Source organism: Leiobunum rupestre, chromosome 4 (assembly GCF_980474605.1).
Source record: "Leiobunum rupestre chromosome 4, qqLeiRupe1.1.hap1, whole genome shotgun sequence".
NCBI lineage: Eukaryota > Metazoa > Arthropoda > Arachnida > Opiliones > Sclerosomatidae > Leiobunum > Leiobunum rupestre.
The window spans coordinates 10,658,620-10,675,060 of NC_143387.1; the positions used below are offsets into that span (position 1 = coordinate 10,658,620).

Consider the following 16,441-nt stretch of genomic DNA (forward strand, 5'->3'; position numbering starts at 1 on the left):
CCTCACCCAGACCCGCCATATGTTAAAGAAAGAATCTTAAAGATGAGCGGGCAGACCCCCAATCCTCTTAGAAGAAATCGTTTTTGTGAAAACAGAACCAAATGTTTATTAATTAAAAAATATATATTTTTTAAAGTATTTGAAGAGAAAAACGATGAATGGTGGCGATTAATTCCTGGGCAATTAACCTGGTCCCGTCTTCTAACTCGGGCCTCTCTTGAATAAAGTCCCGAGCCTGGTGGTAAAGCTCGGCTGTTAGACTGAATATTTAAAACCACAAATTAGTCGTTTGTTACGGACTTTTAGAATAAACATTTATTACCCCGCAATTAAACACTGCATACCAGGTTGAAGAGGTATTCGTGGACAGAATTTAGGTCTTTTTAAAGTTAAGGGAAAAAAGCTTTAAATATATACGAATACCGAAAAAATAAAATATTTAAACTTTTACAGTTGATAACGGAACGGTTGATTTTCCCGGTAATATGGCGGGTTCCGGTGCCCAGGATAATGGCGCTGATGATTATGGTGGTGATGGTGGTGTTGGTCGGGGTCTGGCATTGGTGCGCTACGAATAACGTTTTTTAGATATTTTTTTTCGTGCAAACGGGCCATATAAATTCAAAAATGGATTAAAAATAAGTACTGACCTCGCGGTACCCAGCCGTTCGGGTATTTCCTCGACGGAAGGAGCCGGTGAAGGAGTCGCGGGGATAGGAGAAGGAGAGCGTGGAGAGTACATCTTTCAAGTGTTGATAGTATTAATGAAATGAGGCACTGATCATGGGTAGACTGAGCTGTTGGGGTTTGTATATGTTTTTTTTTTAATGAGGGCGTTCTTAATATTGAGAAAACCATTCCCACAAGCTTAAGACATTTTTTTTGCCTAGCCATGTTTTTCGGTCTTGACGGCGTTAGGATGTTGATATCCAATTTCATTTGACAGATGTTGGCAGATGCTGACCAAGATCACCTCCTCTTAACGTAATTTGAAGAAAAAGTCAAGCACTTGGAGGATTTTTAGAATAGGCGTTTATTATACGCAATATAGTTGCGATGGTAAAGTTAAATGAGGGCCGTAGAATTTTGGAAAACCATTTTTCCCACGGAAAAGTTGTTTACGAAACATTATTTAGTCAAGATGTTCTCTGAGTAACTTCCCCCGACATTTGCTTATATACAAGCCTAAAACCAAAATTATTTAAGTTCATTGGAAAGGACAAAATTCCTAGGGGGCCTCTGCGAGTCAGTGGGGAAATCATTCCCACGCTAGAATTGTCGAGGAAAATAGTATCAAGACACTATTTACACTGTCTCTTGTGCTAGCTTAAAAAAAATCATAAGTATTTAGTTTCAAAAACCTAATGCGAAAAAACATACATAGGCCTAAAATGACTCATAAAATATAGACAAGAATGACACGTGCTATATTTCATACGCCATATGTGATTTCTTTTTGAGAATTTGCATTAACAGGCCCAGGACGCGTTTGGGGATAAAAAGGCCAGCCAAGATCATAGCAACTAGAGGTCGGCATTATTTGTCCATTATCCACGATATTTCAAATTATCTATAGAAAACACAAAAATAAGTTTAACTTAATAATATTGAATTACTTATTCATACTTTTTAAAAAAAAATTAACCCAGCCAAGAACGTTGCGTTTTTAATCGTGAAAAAATGTCTATGAAAAAAAAAGAGTTATCATTTGCTTATAGCTAAATTAAATTGAGCAAATTAGATCAGACAAATTTATTCATTTAAACAACACGGAAAACATGAATGTATTAAAAATTACCAAAACATTTTTTAATTTTATAGCTATAAATAATCAAACCAGAATAATTTCTGATCACATATATTTGGGGTTTTTTGTTTTTGTCATTTGTCGTCCGAAAATGTATCTACAGATATTATTAGTGCTTACCAAAACCATACATATCAGTGCCTACACTCTTTCACTAGTATTCCGCCACCATAACTTCAAAGACATCATGGCCGTTATTGTTTCAGGCTGTAAACAGCCTCTTTTAGAAGTAACAAGGTCAGTTCCTGCAGAAAATATTTGTTCAGATGGTACTGACGTGGCTGGTATGGCCAGATAATCTTGCGCCATTTTAGCTACTGTAGGATAGTGAATTTCGTTTTCCTGCAATGAGATGGCATAGTACATTTTAATTGGAACTTTTAAAATATCTCATTAAGTTAATGACATCAAAGCATCGAGTACCCACCCTCCACCATTTTAGTACGTCGGTTCTTGGGGGCTGTAAATCGTCCTTAAAAAACTTCAACAGTTCAGATCCACGCGCCGTTTTCGCTGCGCGCTTTGGGAAGTACGCGTAAATTCCAGAACGATCTACACTGGTAGTGTGCGAAGTAGACGGCGCAGGGACTCCAGCTCCAGAACCAGAATTATTCTCATAATACGTGTTAAATATATTTAATATCGTGGCCTTAATAGATTTCACTTTTTGTTTTTCATAGTTTGCTTGAATAAAGTCCAACTTTAAAGTGGGGTCTAAAGCTAGAAAAAAGTAATTATAAGTTCTATAAAAATAAAAGGAAATATAAAACCAAATAATTAACCAAATATGTACCCCACGCATAAAGCAATCATAACACAAACGTGATAGAATTTCAAAATTATAGGCGAGATTGCCTCCGAATGTTATACTTTGATTAAAATATTACTAAATCGATATTCGTACTATATTTACCCACTAGCCCAGAGCTTTTTAAATGAAATTCGATTAGCCACATTGGTTTTATTTTGTAATTGTAAAAGACTTAGGCCTGTGCTTGAAAGCTCACCAATAGCTATCCAAAATGTTTCGATATTCGATGAATCTTGATACGTTTTGAGTTTGTTTCTGGCCATAACACATGCTTCTTCCAAAAATGGATCCATAGTTGGATTGTTTAATTTATCAAGGAGCCAATGATAGGCTGGCATTACCATAGAGATAGTGGGATACGTCACTGAAGAAAAATTTTTTGTAGCAATGTCGAAGTCCTAAAATTATATAAATTTTTGTGTATATGCGTCTACAAGCTTTGAAAGTAGTGCATATTGTTTTTAATGAAATTGAAACAAATAACCACCTTCGGTGTCACCAAGGTACTGTTTAACAATAATATAAATACTTTATGCTGCACACGCGGCAGGCTTTTATTATGACCTAGAAATGTGCAAAAGTTAAATTTCGCGTGTTTTTTCTATGAAATTTTAGGAGTATTTAAAGAATGATGAATAGTGAATATATATATTACGGAATATTCAATACTGCTTTTTACAAATAACCAATAAAAAGCGATTTACACATTTATTCAATTTCAAATGGCCCAAATAATTTTGAAGTCAATTTCGAAGTTTAGACAAAAATGTAGAAATGTATTGAACTACTCCTTACCTCAACCTCAGGTATACTCGATTTACTTAAATTACAACATTCACTACTCTTTTCTAAAAAGACAACCCGGAATTCGGTTTTTCCCCTAAAATATTAATGTAGAAACATGGTTTGAAAAAACGTGCCACAGCCTGGGTAATAACTAAGGCTGGGCGAATAGCATTTTTAGCCTATCGGGACTATTATCAAATACCCAAAATATTACTAATCGAATACCGAGACAAATAGTCACCGACTAACGAGGACCGACTAACAATTCGGTTATTTGCTCAGCCTTAGTAATAACCAATGATATAAGAGACGCTGGGTAATAACACCTATAAGGACTAAGAATGAAAACCTATGGTTTAAGTTACTCTATTTACCTAAATATCTTATTGTTGTTACTAACCTTTAGCAAATTTAAAAGTGTTTCTAATGCATTCCACTCGGCTTCCGTTAAAACCAATTTCCTGAACTCCTTATCTGTTTGTATCATGCTTTGCAAAGACTAAATAGAAAAATTTGAATATAAATAGTTTTAATTTCAAGTCCTCAGCCGATACCGATTATGTCATCTAAAACACCTGTTTTAAATACGAAGCTCGGGAAAGCATGGCGAAAGTAGAATTCCAACGGGTTCTTATATCGAGAACTAATTTTAGATCTTTGACTCCAAAAGACTGATTAAGCTGCGATAGCATATCTTCGCGTAGACCAGATGATCTTATTTTAGTGACAATATTCCGTATCTGCAAGTACCCATAGTAAAAGCTGAATCAATTTTAATTACCAGATTCAACTCGGAAAAAGCACCAACGGATTTTTGAGAATAACAAGTTAACGACTAAACATTTCTAAACGAAAGTGGTTTTTGTTGATTATTTAATAATAATTTCTATTTCTCCAAATTTAGACCAAACGGGACTTACACCATTACCATCTCTTATACATGTGTCAAAAATTATTATTTTTTAAATATTACCTTTGCTACAGCATTCCCAACGACGGAGTCCGTGCTAGTCCATGTATCACTATCGCCCGAATTTTCCATGTATTCTTCGAGAGTATCAAAGTTTGCCTGCGACTTAATGTTTTTAAGAAGTTCTTGTACAGTCAAGTTTACGACGTGGGCAAAGCACCGAATTCGGGCTTGCGAACTATATCGAAAACCGAAGTCTTTGCTAATTTTTTCCAATTCGTCACTAAATGCGTCGTTATTCGCCGCGCTATCCATGGTAATAGCGAGAACCTATTCAAAACACATAGGCCTATGTCACTAAACGCAATGTGTAACGCATGTCTAAATATGAATAATGTCAACCGAAAATATTGGGAGCGAAATAGAGCTCTCACAATAGCAGCAGATAATTCTCAGGGTATGTTACAATTAAACCGAAAATCATCTTTTGCACTAAAGCAGAGGATTTCCCCAAATAGTCTCAGTTAATTGATTTTACAAAACTATAAAATATATGTTTTAAATATTACTTTTACCATAAGTAACGTAATAACAAAAAGTATGACAATTAATAGAGATTTACAACTGAACTGATTTTTATAGCTATTGCACAATCAAGATGTTTTATCAAGTTCCTAAAACACGTTAGACGACTTCCACCTAATCCGAAATATCAGGTTTCCGATAGATCGACCGAATATTAGGCTTAACTGATAAAATAAAATTTTCCTCGTCGCACAAGCCCAAGTATGTTTTTTTTTGGCACGCGTGATTCGCACGCGGGCTTCAAAACAAATTCGAAATTCCTCACGGCTCCAGGACGCGTTTTCCGATATTCAGCGGAAATATTTAACGAAAATTCTTCACCAAGGACGTTAAGTCGCGAGTCGAAGTCGCAGAAAAAGGATCGGTTAGGAAATTAACATTAAAGCAAAAGAAAGTGTCATACTTATTGGAGTTATGTAACTTTTGCTTTTAATCGAAATATAACTTACCTTTGAATTGTACTTTTGTACAATCCTTAGGAACACATCAAAGATATTTTTCCCGGTATGTCTTCCGGGAAAATGAATAAATCCCATTAACTTGTTATGAATAACAAAATTTTCATCAATCCAATGGCCAATGATGGCGATAAATGGAATTCGGTTATCAGATGTCCACGCATCAAGGGTAAACGACATCATTCCCGTCAAAGCCTAATTACAATTTATAAATATCATAAGTACTTAATTTGCTGCATTAGACTAAATAAGCTACAGATGAAGTTAATTTTAAAAGTACCAAGTGCCACTGCTAAAAACCACAGATATAAATCAATAACTAGCCGAATCAGAACTCCCCCCCCCCCCTCCTCCACGGACAAGGGCGCATTTAAGGGTGTTGGGGGGTAAACTCCCCAAAATGTTGGTGACCGGGGGGAGGGAGAACCTAAACCAAAAAAACTGTCAAACCTTCGTCAGCACCCTTAAATTAAGACCTCAAACCCCCCCCCCCCCCTAAAATGATATCCTGGACACGCCCGTGTCCATAGAATTAGTTAGTCGGCTCCCCCCCGGTCATCCCGGCTGTTAGTTTTAAACTCCGAATTTTTAAGTATGAACTTAAGAAAAACCACTATTTTCTAGGGAGAAAATCACTGAGAACATGAAAAGGCATGGTTAAAATGCAGCTAAATGGTTCTTTTAACCTACCTATGAAATTGGACGTTTAATTTAATGGGCAAAAAAGTGGTGTGGAAATGGCAGAGTACTATTTGGCACTGCATTCCATAATTCCACCGTTGTACGGTGGCGCTCCCAGTGGAAGCTATTGGACTAAATCCCGTCACGTTTTCCGCCACTTTCCAAACGCCACTTTTATTGCCCTTTAAGTAATAGGTTGAAAACTCTACAAGAAAATGATAATTTAATTACTACCGAGGTCATAGATTTAGAGGTATTTTTTGTCATCCCAAAAATATATTTGTATTGTCATAAACCCCGAGTAATATCATAAACACTGTTTAAACGAAAAAGCAAAAGGAAACATGACAACCTACCTTAAATTTATTTAATACCAGATCAGATTCACGTTTGAAACTAGTCATTAGGTTTTTTTTCAAAACTCTGGCCGATTGAGGCAAAGATTCAGCAATGTATTGGTTTCTCGGATTAATAGATTGTAAAAAAGCCTTAAAACTGGGATGTTCAACTACAGTGAACGGCTGGTCCGTTTCTGCAACCCAACGCTGTAAGCAATAATTCGCTTGGTCCATTGCTTTTTGGCTAGGCTAAACGTTGACCAAAACAATTAGATTTAAATATAATATATTTATTTCTTATTTAATCTTGCCTTTTCAGTGCTCAAAACGCCGACGACTTCCCCGTGTTTTTTCTCGACATGATATCTGAGGTGGCTTGTTCCTTGACATTTGGATGAATCCTGCATTTTATACTTCCTACAATATTTTTATAAATTTAACATCGCAGAACTTCATAAACTTCTATTCATCATATTTATTACCCACAATAAGCCTAAATATATTTAATTCAACCAACTTGAAATTCGGCGCCCCCTACAGCCCCCACCATCGATGGTTAGAAAAAATTATCTAGTTGTGTCAAGTCAAGTGCGTACAAGAATAATAAGTTTCTTTAAAATATTCGACTTTTTAACCTGCGCCAACTTCACAGTCGCGTAGGAACAGTGGGGTACAAAGGCACAATGTATGTACATCCCTTGAAATTGGACTGGTGCGCCAAATCGGTTCGAAAAAGGTGCCAAATATTGTTAAAAAGGGCACTAAAAGCTTGTCAATGAGGGGGGGCGCCAATTCAACGCACAAGCTGCACCCCCTCAATCCAAAACATTTCTACGCGCCTGGAAATTCAACCTTCGCGACGATATTTCGTCATGAGGCGACGCGGTATTGGGGTAGCAATAATGTTGCGGTATTAAACCAGGTTTCCATGAGCGCTTGTATTTTGCCAAAATTCGACTTGAGGGAGGGTTATTTTAAAATTCGCGCTCCCCCTACAATCTATCCAGTTCTTATGTCAACTTGAGCTTCAACTTTGGTACACATTCCTAACGCTAAGAAAATATATAACCGAATACTTACTTCTCGCAGTACTTGCAATGTAAAGTGTCTCCAATTGTAGCGTAATGAGTCCACACTACACTCCGGAGATTTTGTTTCCTCGCGTCGGTGTCACTTAATACCTGTACTTGAGATTCTTTATTATTCTCGGTCATCATTGTCTCAATAAATTATTCGCAGGCCTCAGAGATATTAATTAGTTACTTTATAGCCTTAGATACTGGTTGAAATATTCTGCACAGTAAACTACCTATCGCACAGCCCGCCAGCTTATGAATAATAACAGGGTTTGAACTATAATGTTTAATCACTTAACCACAAATAATGTATGAAAAATAAAAAATATACGTGGGATTCATTGTTTATAGCTTTTTTATTAGGAAGTAATAGATTAAAAATGTTTTCAGCCAAAAAAGACCTTCATAATCGGAAACAAAATAAATAGTCTAATAAAATATTTTGTGTTTTAAATTAAATTTAACTTCATCGGTACGTAAACCTTTATTTTTTTTTTCTAATAAAAAGTTATCAGAACTGATCAAACAATATATTTTGTAGCTTATCAAATTGTATTATATTTGTTTTTTTTTCTTATAATCAAAGTATATACGATTTCACTATGAAAAATTATCTGCATATAGAGCTTGAAATTCTTTAATCGCGGTTAAAAGTTAACCGAACGCCGACCCCTAATAGCAACCATCACTTGGAAACTAGAGTTCCAAGAGTCTTAAACTTTTCTAATTTGTTCCAGAAAAAAAGTACTAGAATGTCGGCAGAACAGCTCTTAGCAGATTTGCGATACTTTATTCGGATTCGCCCCGTAAGTTTATTTTATTTGTACAATTTCTATTTTAATCTGGCGTCTCTAACGCGTTGTTACGATGATTTGACCAATTGCGTACCGAACTGCGTTACTGATAGTAATTTAGTTGAAACGTTTCGAGAAATAATTGAGTACCTTGGCCAGATCCCTTTAACACCTTTTAAATGCAATAATCGTAGCGAGTTAAATAATTTAATTCAAAACACCCCGACCTATGCTTTAACACCCGAATTCGAAATACAATGTCGGGACAGGAATGATATTTTATCTGAATTGGGAGATGATTTTGAATTACCGATTGATTATAACACGGCTGATTATTTCGCGGAATCAAACGCTAGGAACGAACAACATAACAGCCCGGGTTTAGATTTGCTTGCCAATGATTTTGAGTTACCAACCTTATACAACACTGATATTAACAAGGATATGAGTTCACGCCTCGCCCCGAACGATTCCAATGGAATTTATTCTATTGATCAATTCCCGTTTTCAGACCATAACTGGTTGACACCCGCTCGCGAAATATCTGACACGAGCGAGTCAGACTTATCGCGACACGGCGTAGTCACGCCTGATAATACGCGACTAGAATGCAACGCGGGAGAGAGAATAAATCTGGAAAATAACTCGGCTAGGAGCGAAGAAGAGGAAATTTCAAAGTTGTCTACGAGCGCTCCGGAGGACTTTGATATTTTAAACTCGTTTACGGAGAGCCTATCGCCATCTATCGATCGAAAGAGAAAGCTGGAGGATTTTAACGTTAAATCAAACGAGTCTGATACAGGTTCTAGCAATGATACATCTCCGGGAAGCAAATCAATTCGGTTAGAGCCTATAGGTTCGCCAAATAACGCGAAACGGGAAACAAGGTGGTCAGAACATGATACTGGTTTCACATCGAACGCGGATACATTATCAATAAGAGAATTCGTTAGTATAAACGCGTGTAACAATGTTTATATGGACCATAACGCGTCTCAGCCTGTTAGTATTCAGGGCTCAGCCGCATCGACTGTATACCCTGATGAGGATGATAATTCTCAATCCGTACGGGCCGTAAGGGGTTCAACACCATCTCTCATACTGTCCGCTATGTTTGAAAATTCGAGTACTTCGCCTAGTAGTTCTTCTGGCTCTAATGAAAGTATATCTAGTGATAGTTCGAATCATACACCATCACCACCGGCGCAGCAGCCCCAACATGGTGGTGGTATTGCCGTAAACGATGCTGTTGTGCAGCTGGAATTACCAGCCCAATTTGAAATTATAGACGATGGTGAGAAAGCTTATCCAAAATTTAATTTCACGGTACGTTTCGTTGGTGACGTAGAGTTAGGTATAACGCAATTTGTTACGTACATTTTCGAGCAATTAATGGACGACGACCAGGTTCAAATAACTTGTACGTCAGAAGCGTTTCCGAGTAAAGTCTTGGAAATTTCTGTCCGTAAAAAGTCCCAACTTGAGCCCGGTAGCGTATACGACCTTTTAGACGGGGAGATTTACGAAGATGAGAAAGAAGATTTCTGGGGCGCTCCCGTTTTTTTCACTCTGAACGTTGTCCGATTACCCCACGGTGGGGCCCGCCTAAGAAATCACGGCTTGAAACAACACGTTCGATATATTCGCGATAAACGTTGTTTCATTTCGATTAAAAATAGAGATAAATTATGTCTAGCACGAGCGCTCGTAGTCGCGATGGCTAAACTCAAAGTAACGCAAAATCCGGGCGTCAAGAACTTTTATAACGAATATAAAAACATTTATAAGACCAACTCGGTTCATCAAACGACCAGGGCTGAATCAGTATGCCAGGAAGCGGGTGTTCTTAGGCAAGAGTGCGGGAGCTATAATAGCCTAGTGCAGTTTCAATTTATTCTTTCCGATTTTCAAATAATTGTCTTCGAAATAAGAAACGACAAACCCGAAGTCCTATTTAAGGGGGAAGATGGGAACCCTGGTAACCCGCTTTATTTGATATATGAAAATAACCATTACGACGTTATATCAAAATTAACGCCCTTTTTCAGTACTAACTATTCGTGCCCCATTTGCTTAGTGGGATTCGATAAAAAATCACGGCATTCCTGCGCTGTTTATTGTAAATTATGTTGCCGGGCTATAAATTGTCAGGGTGACTTAATTACGTGCCCACAATGTTTGCGATCGTTCCGTGGTAAGGATTGCTTCGGCACCCACTTGCAGTCCACGTCCACTAGCGAGCCTCTTTGCGCTAAAATAATGTTTTGCAAAAAATGTCACAAATACTTGGATTACCGGTATAGGAATACTTTACATCAATGTTACGAAGTCTACTGCGTTATTTGCAAAGCTTACAACCCCTACCCTCATCTTTGCTACGTCCAGCCTATAAAGGAATCTCATACCGACGTGGCAATTCCGAGAGCCAAGGGGACATTTCAAAAGCCGAAATATATATTTATATATTATGATATCGAGAGTATTCAAAGCAAACGCAGCAAGAACAACACTATGGCATACGAGCATGAGCCGTTTCTACTGATTTCGCAAATGGTCTGCGGAGAATGTATCGATGAGAAAGATTCGAGCTACGTTTGCGCCGTGTGCGTTCGGTATAGCTCTCGGCAGCGAATCTTTTTAGGCGAAGGCGTAGTGAACGGATTCGTAGAATACCTACAGACACTAGCCGATATAAAAACGATTTATTTACTAGCGCACGCGGCCAAATGTTACGATCTGCAATTTGTTTTTAGATCTATTCTGAAAGTGGATAAAAAGGTCTCTCCGTTTAGCATTATAAACGGGACAAAAATTATATTTCTCAAATGTTTTAATTTTAATTTTTTAGATTCTTACTCGTTCTTGCCAATGGCTTTATCTAAATTTAACAAGACCTTTGGTTTAGGGGCCTCATCGACAAAAGGGCGGTTCCCCCATCTATTGTTTAACTGTGTCGAAAACAATTTCAACCCTGAGAAACCCGAGCAGACCAACTATACTACCGCCAAGGGTGACCCTTTCCCGCCTTTGGAAGCGTATGGTGTTAATCAACTCGGTTTAAACGAGCGAAAAGAGTTAATGCAATGGCACGCAGACTGTATCGCTAATGGGCGTGGATTTGACTTTGTAAAAGACGCTATAGAATACTGTAAGAGCGATTGCAACATTCTTAGGCTCGGCTGTAGCGTTTTCCGGAAAGAGTTTATGGAAATATGTAACGCAGACCCCTTTAGGATCGCCATTACTCTACCCGGCGCCTGTAATTACATTTTTAGGAAAAAATTTCTAAAACCAGATACAATAGGCATTATACCTTCAAATGGCTATAGACTAACCGATCGACAGTCGGTTAAAGGATATAAATGGTTAGCGTGGGAGGAGAAGAGACGGGGAATAAGAATAGAAACCGGTATGCGTGCTAAAGAATTAAAAGTCGGTGGTATTAAAGTTGACGGTGTTTACGGCAATGAAATTTATTTTTTCCAAGGCTGCTTTTTTCACGGTTGTCCAACGTGTAAGAAAATAGGTCGTGATGCCCCGATACACAGTGACCCTAATGTCACGTATAATCACCGTTATCTACAGACTCTCAAATCCGTCGAAATTCTAAGAAAAATGAACAAAACAGTGACGGAAATGTGGGAATGCCAGTTCGATTGTATAGCCAATGACCCAAAAAACAAGACATTTTTCGAGGCCGTTACGAGGAAAATCGTTTCACCGCTCAATCCGCGGGACGCGTTTTACGGCGGTCGGACTAACGCTACGCGTCTATACCTGAAAATTACCGGGCTTGATCGTATATTTTTCGGAGACTTTATTTCATTGTACCCGTCGGTAAATCTTTACGCTAAAGTTCCAGTTGGGCACCCGAAAGTGCTGATCGATCCGGAAGATTTACAATCTCTAGATTCTATAGAGGGTTTGGTTAAATGCCGAGTTCTGCCGCCCCCTAAACTATTCCACCCTGTTCTCCCTATGCACGTGAATGGTAAGCTGGTGTTTTCGCTCTGCCAGCGTTGTAGCGTAGAAATGAATCAGGAGACTTGTCGCCACGACGACCCCGATGGAGCTTATATCGGTACTTTCGTTTCGGACGAATTAAAACTGGCCGTCAAAATGGGCTACAGAGTTTTGGAGATATACCAAGCGTGGCATTACGAGACTACGACTTGTTACGACGTAAAAACGGGCGAGGGGGGACTATTCGCGGTTTACATCAAAACGATGTATAAAATTAAAGCGGAAGCTAGTGGTTTTCCACCGGGTGTTAATACCGACGAGGAAAAGCGGAAATACGTCGAAGATTTTGAAAAGGTCGAAGGTATCAAACTAGACTTTGACAAAATTGAATACAATGCCGGTCGGAGAAGCGTAGGAAAACTCATGGCTACGTCGTTTTGGGGTAAGTTAGGCCAACGTAACAATTTGGTCAAGACAGAAGTAATTCGCGATAGAGAAATTTTTTTAGAATTTTTGAGCGTAAAAGTGTATTGCCGATTGATGACGACACTATTTTACTCAAATGGGAACACTTAAAAGAAATTGATCCGGCTCTGAAACACGTAAACGTCGTTTTGGCTTGTTACACCACCGCCTTCGCCAGGATGAAATTGTACGAGGTCCTGGATAAGCTCGGAGAGCACGTAATTTATATGGATACGGATTCAATCATGTATCACAGCCCTGGCGGTCATAAACTATTAGAGTAGGGACCCTACTTAGGTCAAATAGCCGATCAATTATCGGAATACGGCCCAAATTGCTATATAACCGAGTACTGTAGCGGGGGTTCTAAGAACTACACGTATAAAGTATTAAACCCCGACACCGGTGAAACCCACGAGGTTATTAAGGCTAAAGGACTCCGTCAGAATTATTCTACTAAAAATAAAATATCTATGAACTCCTTGAAGGGAATGATGGGGGTCGATGTTGACGCTCCTACTCTACCGATCGAAATTGAAATCCCACATCACATTTGTCGGTTAAGAGATCACACGGTAGTAACCGTGAAACAAGTAAAAAAGTATAGACCAGTCGTTAACAAATTACGAGTAATCGATAATTTTAAAACTCTACCCTTTGGCTACCAAGAATGGAGAGAATGAACTATCAAAAAAAAATCGCGTGCGAAGGTCATACGCGAAAGGTCATACGCGAGGGGTCATACGCGAGAATCGCGATCGCGCTAGACTTTTTTCGCGATCGCGATATTAAATTTTCGCGGCGGCGGCGGCGGCGGCGGGGGCTGCCCTTAATTTTTTTTAAATAATAATAATATCAGTTAATGAATAGTAATAATAATAATGCGTTGATAATAATGGGTTGATAAAAAATGTTAGGGGGGACGCTGGCACTATGATGAAAGAACTCCGGTGATGTGGTCTCTGTTACTAGTTACACCGGGTTATAAATTCTGAGTGTCTATGCGACAGTTAAAAAAAACTGGGGGTTAACTATAGAAATTTAAAAAAAATAAATAAAAAAATGAAAATTAAAAAAAAATTTAAAAAAAAAGTAAAAAAAAATTAAAATTAAAAAAAAATTAAAATTAAAAAAAATGTAAATTTAAAAAAAAATTTAATTTAAAAAAAAATTTAATTTAAAAAAAAATTTAAATTTAAAAAAAATTAAAATTTGAAAAAATTTTTTTAAAAAAATGGGGAAGTAGATGAGCTACAACCAGTGTCATTCGGTGTTGAATATCGTTAAACGATGTAAGTGGAAATGGCAGCATCAGTAAGTGGAAATGGCAGTATCAGTATACGGGACAACGACTTGACGCGATAGAAGGGTAATAGGGTGTAGACGCGAAAACGATTATACCTTTAAACTAGATCGTAAATGGTTATAAGAAAAATCGCGCACCAAAATTCCTTTGCATTACTTTAATCAAGGCAGTTGTTTGATTAGTTTTATTCTTAACATGGTAGCATAGAGCGTGGTTCAGGTTCCATGCAAGTATAGCTCACTGTTCTCTTCAAGTCAATCTACCGTCGCAGTATTCCTTTGGAAAGTCTGTCAAGTTGTCAGTCTCTACGTTTCTTCGTGATCGAGATGGCGGAGCAAGACATTTCCGGTTTCCAGAAGCTGCACGGGTCTTCCAATTGGGCTAATTGGAAATTTGGCGTTGAGATCTTATTGATGGACCGACCAGGAGCATAAGTGGTGGTATCAGGGGAGATTCTTTTTCCGACTCCACTGTTGCTTAGCGCAAGCACGACGGACCAGGCCGACTTTACCAAGAGAGCAGCAGCTTGGGAAAAAGGCAATAGAGCGGCTAAAGTGGTCATTACCAAAATGGTGGACTCGAGCGACTTCCCGATAATTCGACGCCATGCAAGTGCCCGCGACATGTGGTTGGCACTGCAAAATACTTACGAACCGAAGACAGAGCAAGAAGCCTTACATCTTCAATTCGAATGGTCGAAGCCCATGTTGAAAGGATCTGATGAACCCATGGTGAAATATATCACTCGCGTCAGGGAACTGGTGGACAAAATGGAGGAGTTCAAGATAAAACCGGATGATTCAAGTGTCCAAGTTAAGATTCTTCACGGGTTACCGGAGCAGTTCGAGACAATTACGGAGCTTTGGTTTACGAAGGCTGCATCGGATCGTACTATCGAAAGTCTCACAGCTACCTTGGTCGCTGCTGAAAAACGACACAGCCTGAGGCAAGCCCAACGTACTGATCCGTCGGCTGCTGGTGGAGAAGCCTTTTATGTAAGGTCTCAGAAAATAGCTAATACTAAGACGTCGGCCCAAGGAAAGAATCTCAACGATGAGACCAAATCTGTTCCTGCCAAACAGAAAAGGTGTTTCCATTGTGGTAAATGGGGTCACTACAAACGTGACTGCAAATTGAAAAGGGAAGATAAAAAAATGCCACCCAAATCTGGGGAACAACTTGGATCCGCAGAATTGCTCATTGGCGAAACTACTTCGATCATTGACCCAGCTGAAAGGTTCATTGTCAACACGGGTGCGACCTGCCATATGTCGTTTAAGTTTTCCTGGTTTACCAAGTTCGAAAAATTCACCGAACCGATTCCCATTACATTAGGGAATGGAGCGAGAATCGACGCCATTGGCCAGGGATCTATAGATGTTAATACCATCATTGAAGGCAAGTTTTTTATCTCAACAATCTCTGATGTTCTTTATGTCCCACAGTTGAAGCGCAATCTATACTCGATAAAGTCGGCGAAAGAGAAGGGGCTTCGTTTCAGAGACGTTGGTCAACAAATGCTATTCGTTCGAGATGGAGTTCTCAAGTTGGTGGCGGATTACACTGGTGTATTCTATACTTTAAACATTCGTATCCGCACATCAGAAGCAAACTTGACTGGCGTTGATTCTTTGCAACTCTGGCACGAACGTTTTGGTCACATGAATAAACGGCAAGTCCAATCAGTACTCGGAAGAATGAATATCACTGTTGGAGACAAAAACCATTTCTGTGGAGCATGTGTTGAGGGTAAACAAAGTCGTCGTCCGTTTGTAGAAAGGACACAAAGATCGGCTCGTGTAGGAGAGCTCATTCACGCAGACGTGTGTGGACCGATGGATACGCTGTCCTTGGGTGGTACTAAGTATTTTGTTTGCTTCACTGATGATTACTCGAGGTACCGCTTAATCTATTTTTTAAAGGATAAATCTCAAGTTTCAAAAGCGGTGGTAGATGTTGTGAAGTTCGTGGAAAAGCAACATGGCTTCCCAATTAAGTCAATGCTGACCGACGGTGGAGGCGAGTTTGATAACCATGATGTTGCAGAGATTTTGTCCATGATTGGTGCTCAGTTTCGAAAAACCAATCCATACACTCCACAACAGAACGGATGCGCCGAACGGACCAATCGTACGCTTCTAGACATGGCTCGTACAATGCTGTTAGCCAAGAAATTACCCAAAGGTCTATGGGCTGAAGCTATAAATATGGCAACATTCATTCTCAATCGAGTTGGATCAAGTCGCGTGGAGAACAAGTCCCCTTATGAACTTTTTCATGGCAAGCTACCCAGAGTACACGACTTTAAAGTATTTGGCACTGTGTGTTACGTCAAAACACCTGATGCACGGCGTCGTAAATGGGATCCAAAAGGCGTACGTAGTTTTTTCGTTGGGTATAACGATGATGTTGATGGTTTCAGAGTTTGGATCCAAGAAACAAACAGGCTTGTATGCAGTAG

At 38.9% G+C, this 16,441-nt stretch overlaps 1 protein-coding gene across 1 annotated transcript; it reads right to left on the reverse strand.

The window, feature by feature from the left end:
* Nucleotides 1-1,929: 1,929 nt before the first annotated feature.
* On the reverse strand, nt 1,930-7,656 carry LOC149946376 (uncharacterized). The gene is made up of 10 exons (XM_090172118.1): nt 7,457-7,656; nt 6,688-6,793; nt 6,395-6,625; nt 5,349-5,552; nt 4,378-4,644; nt 3,980-4,144; nt 3,805-3,903; nt 2,815-3,016; nt 2,235-2,527; nt 1,930-2,149 (listed from the first exon to the last, which is right to left on the reverse strand). The coding sequence occupies exons 1-10, from the start codon at nt 7,591-7,593 to the stop codon at nt 1,949-1,951; spliced, it is 1,905 nt and encodes a 634-aa protein (XP_090028244.1). The 5' UTR covers nt 7,594-7,656; the 3' UTR covers nt 1,930-1,948.
* Nucleotides 7,657-16,441: the final 8,785 nt, after the last annotated feature.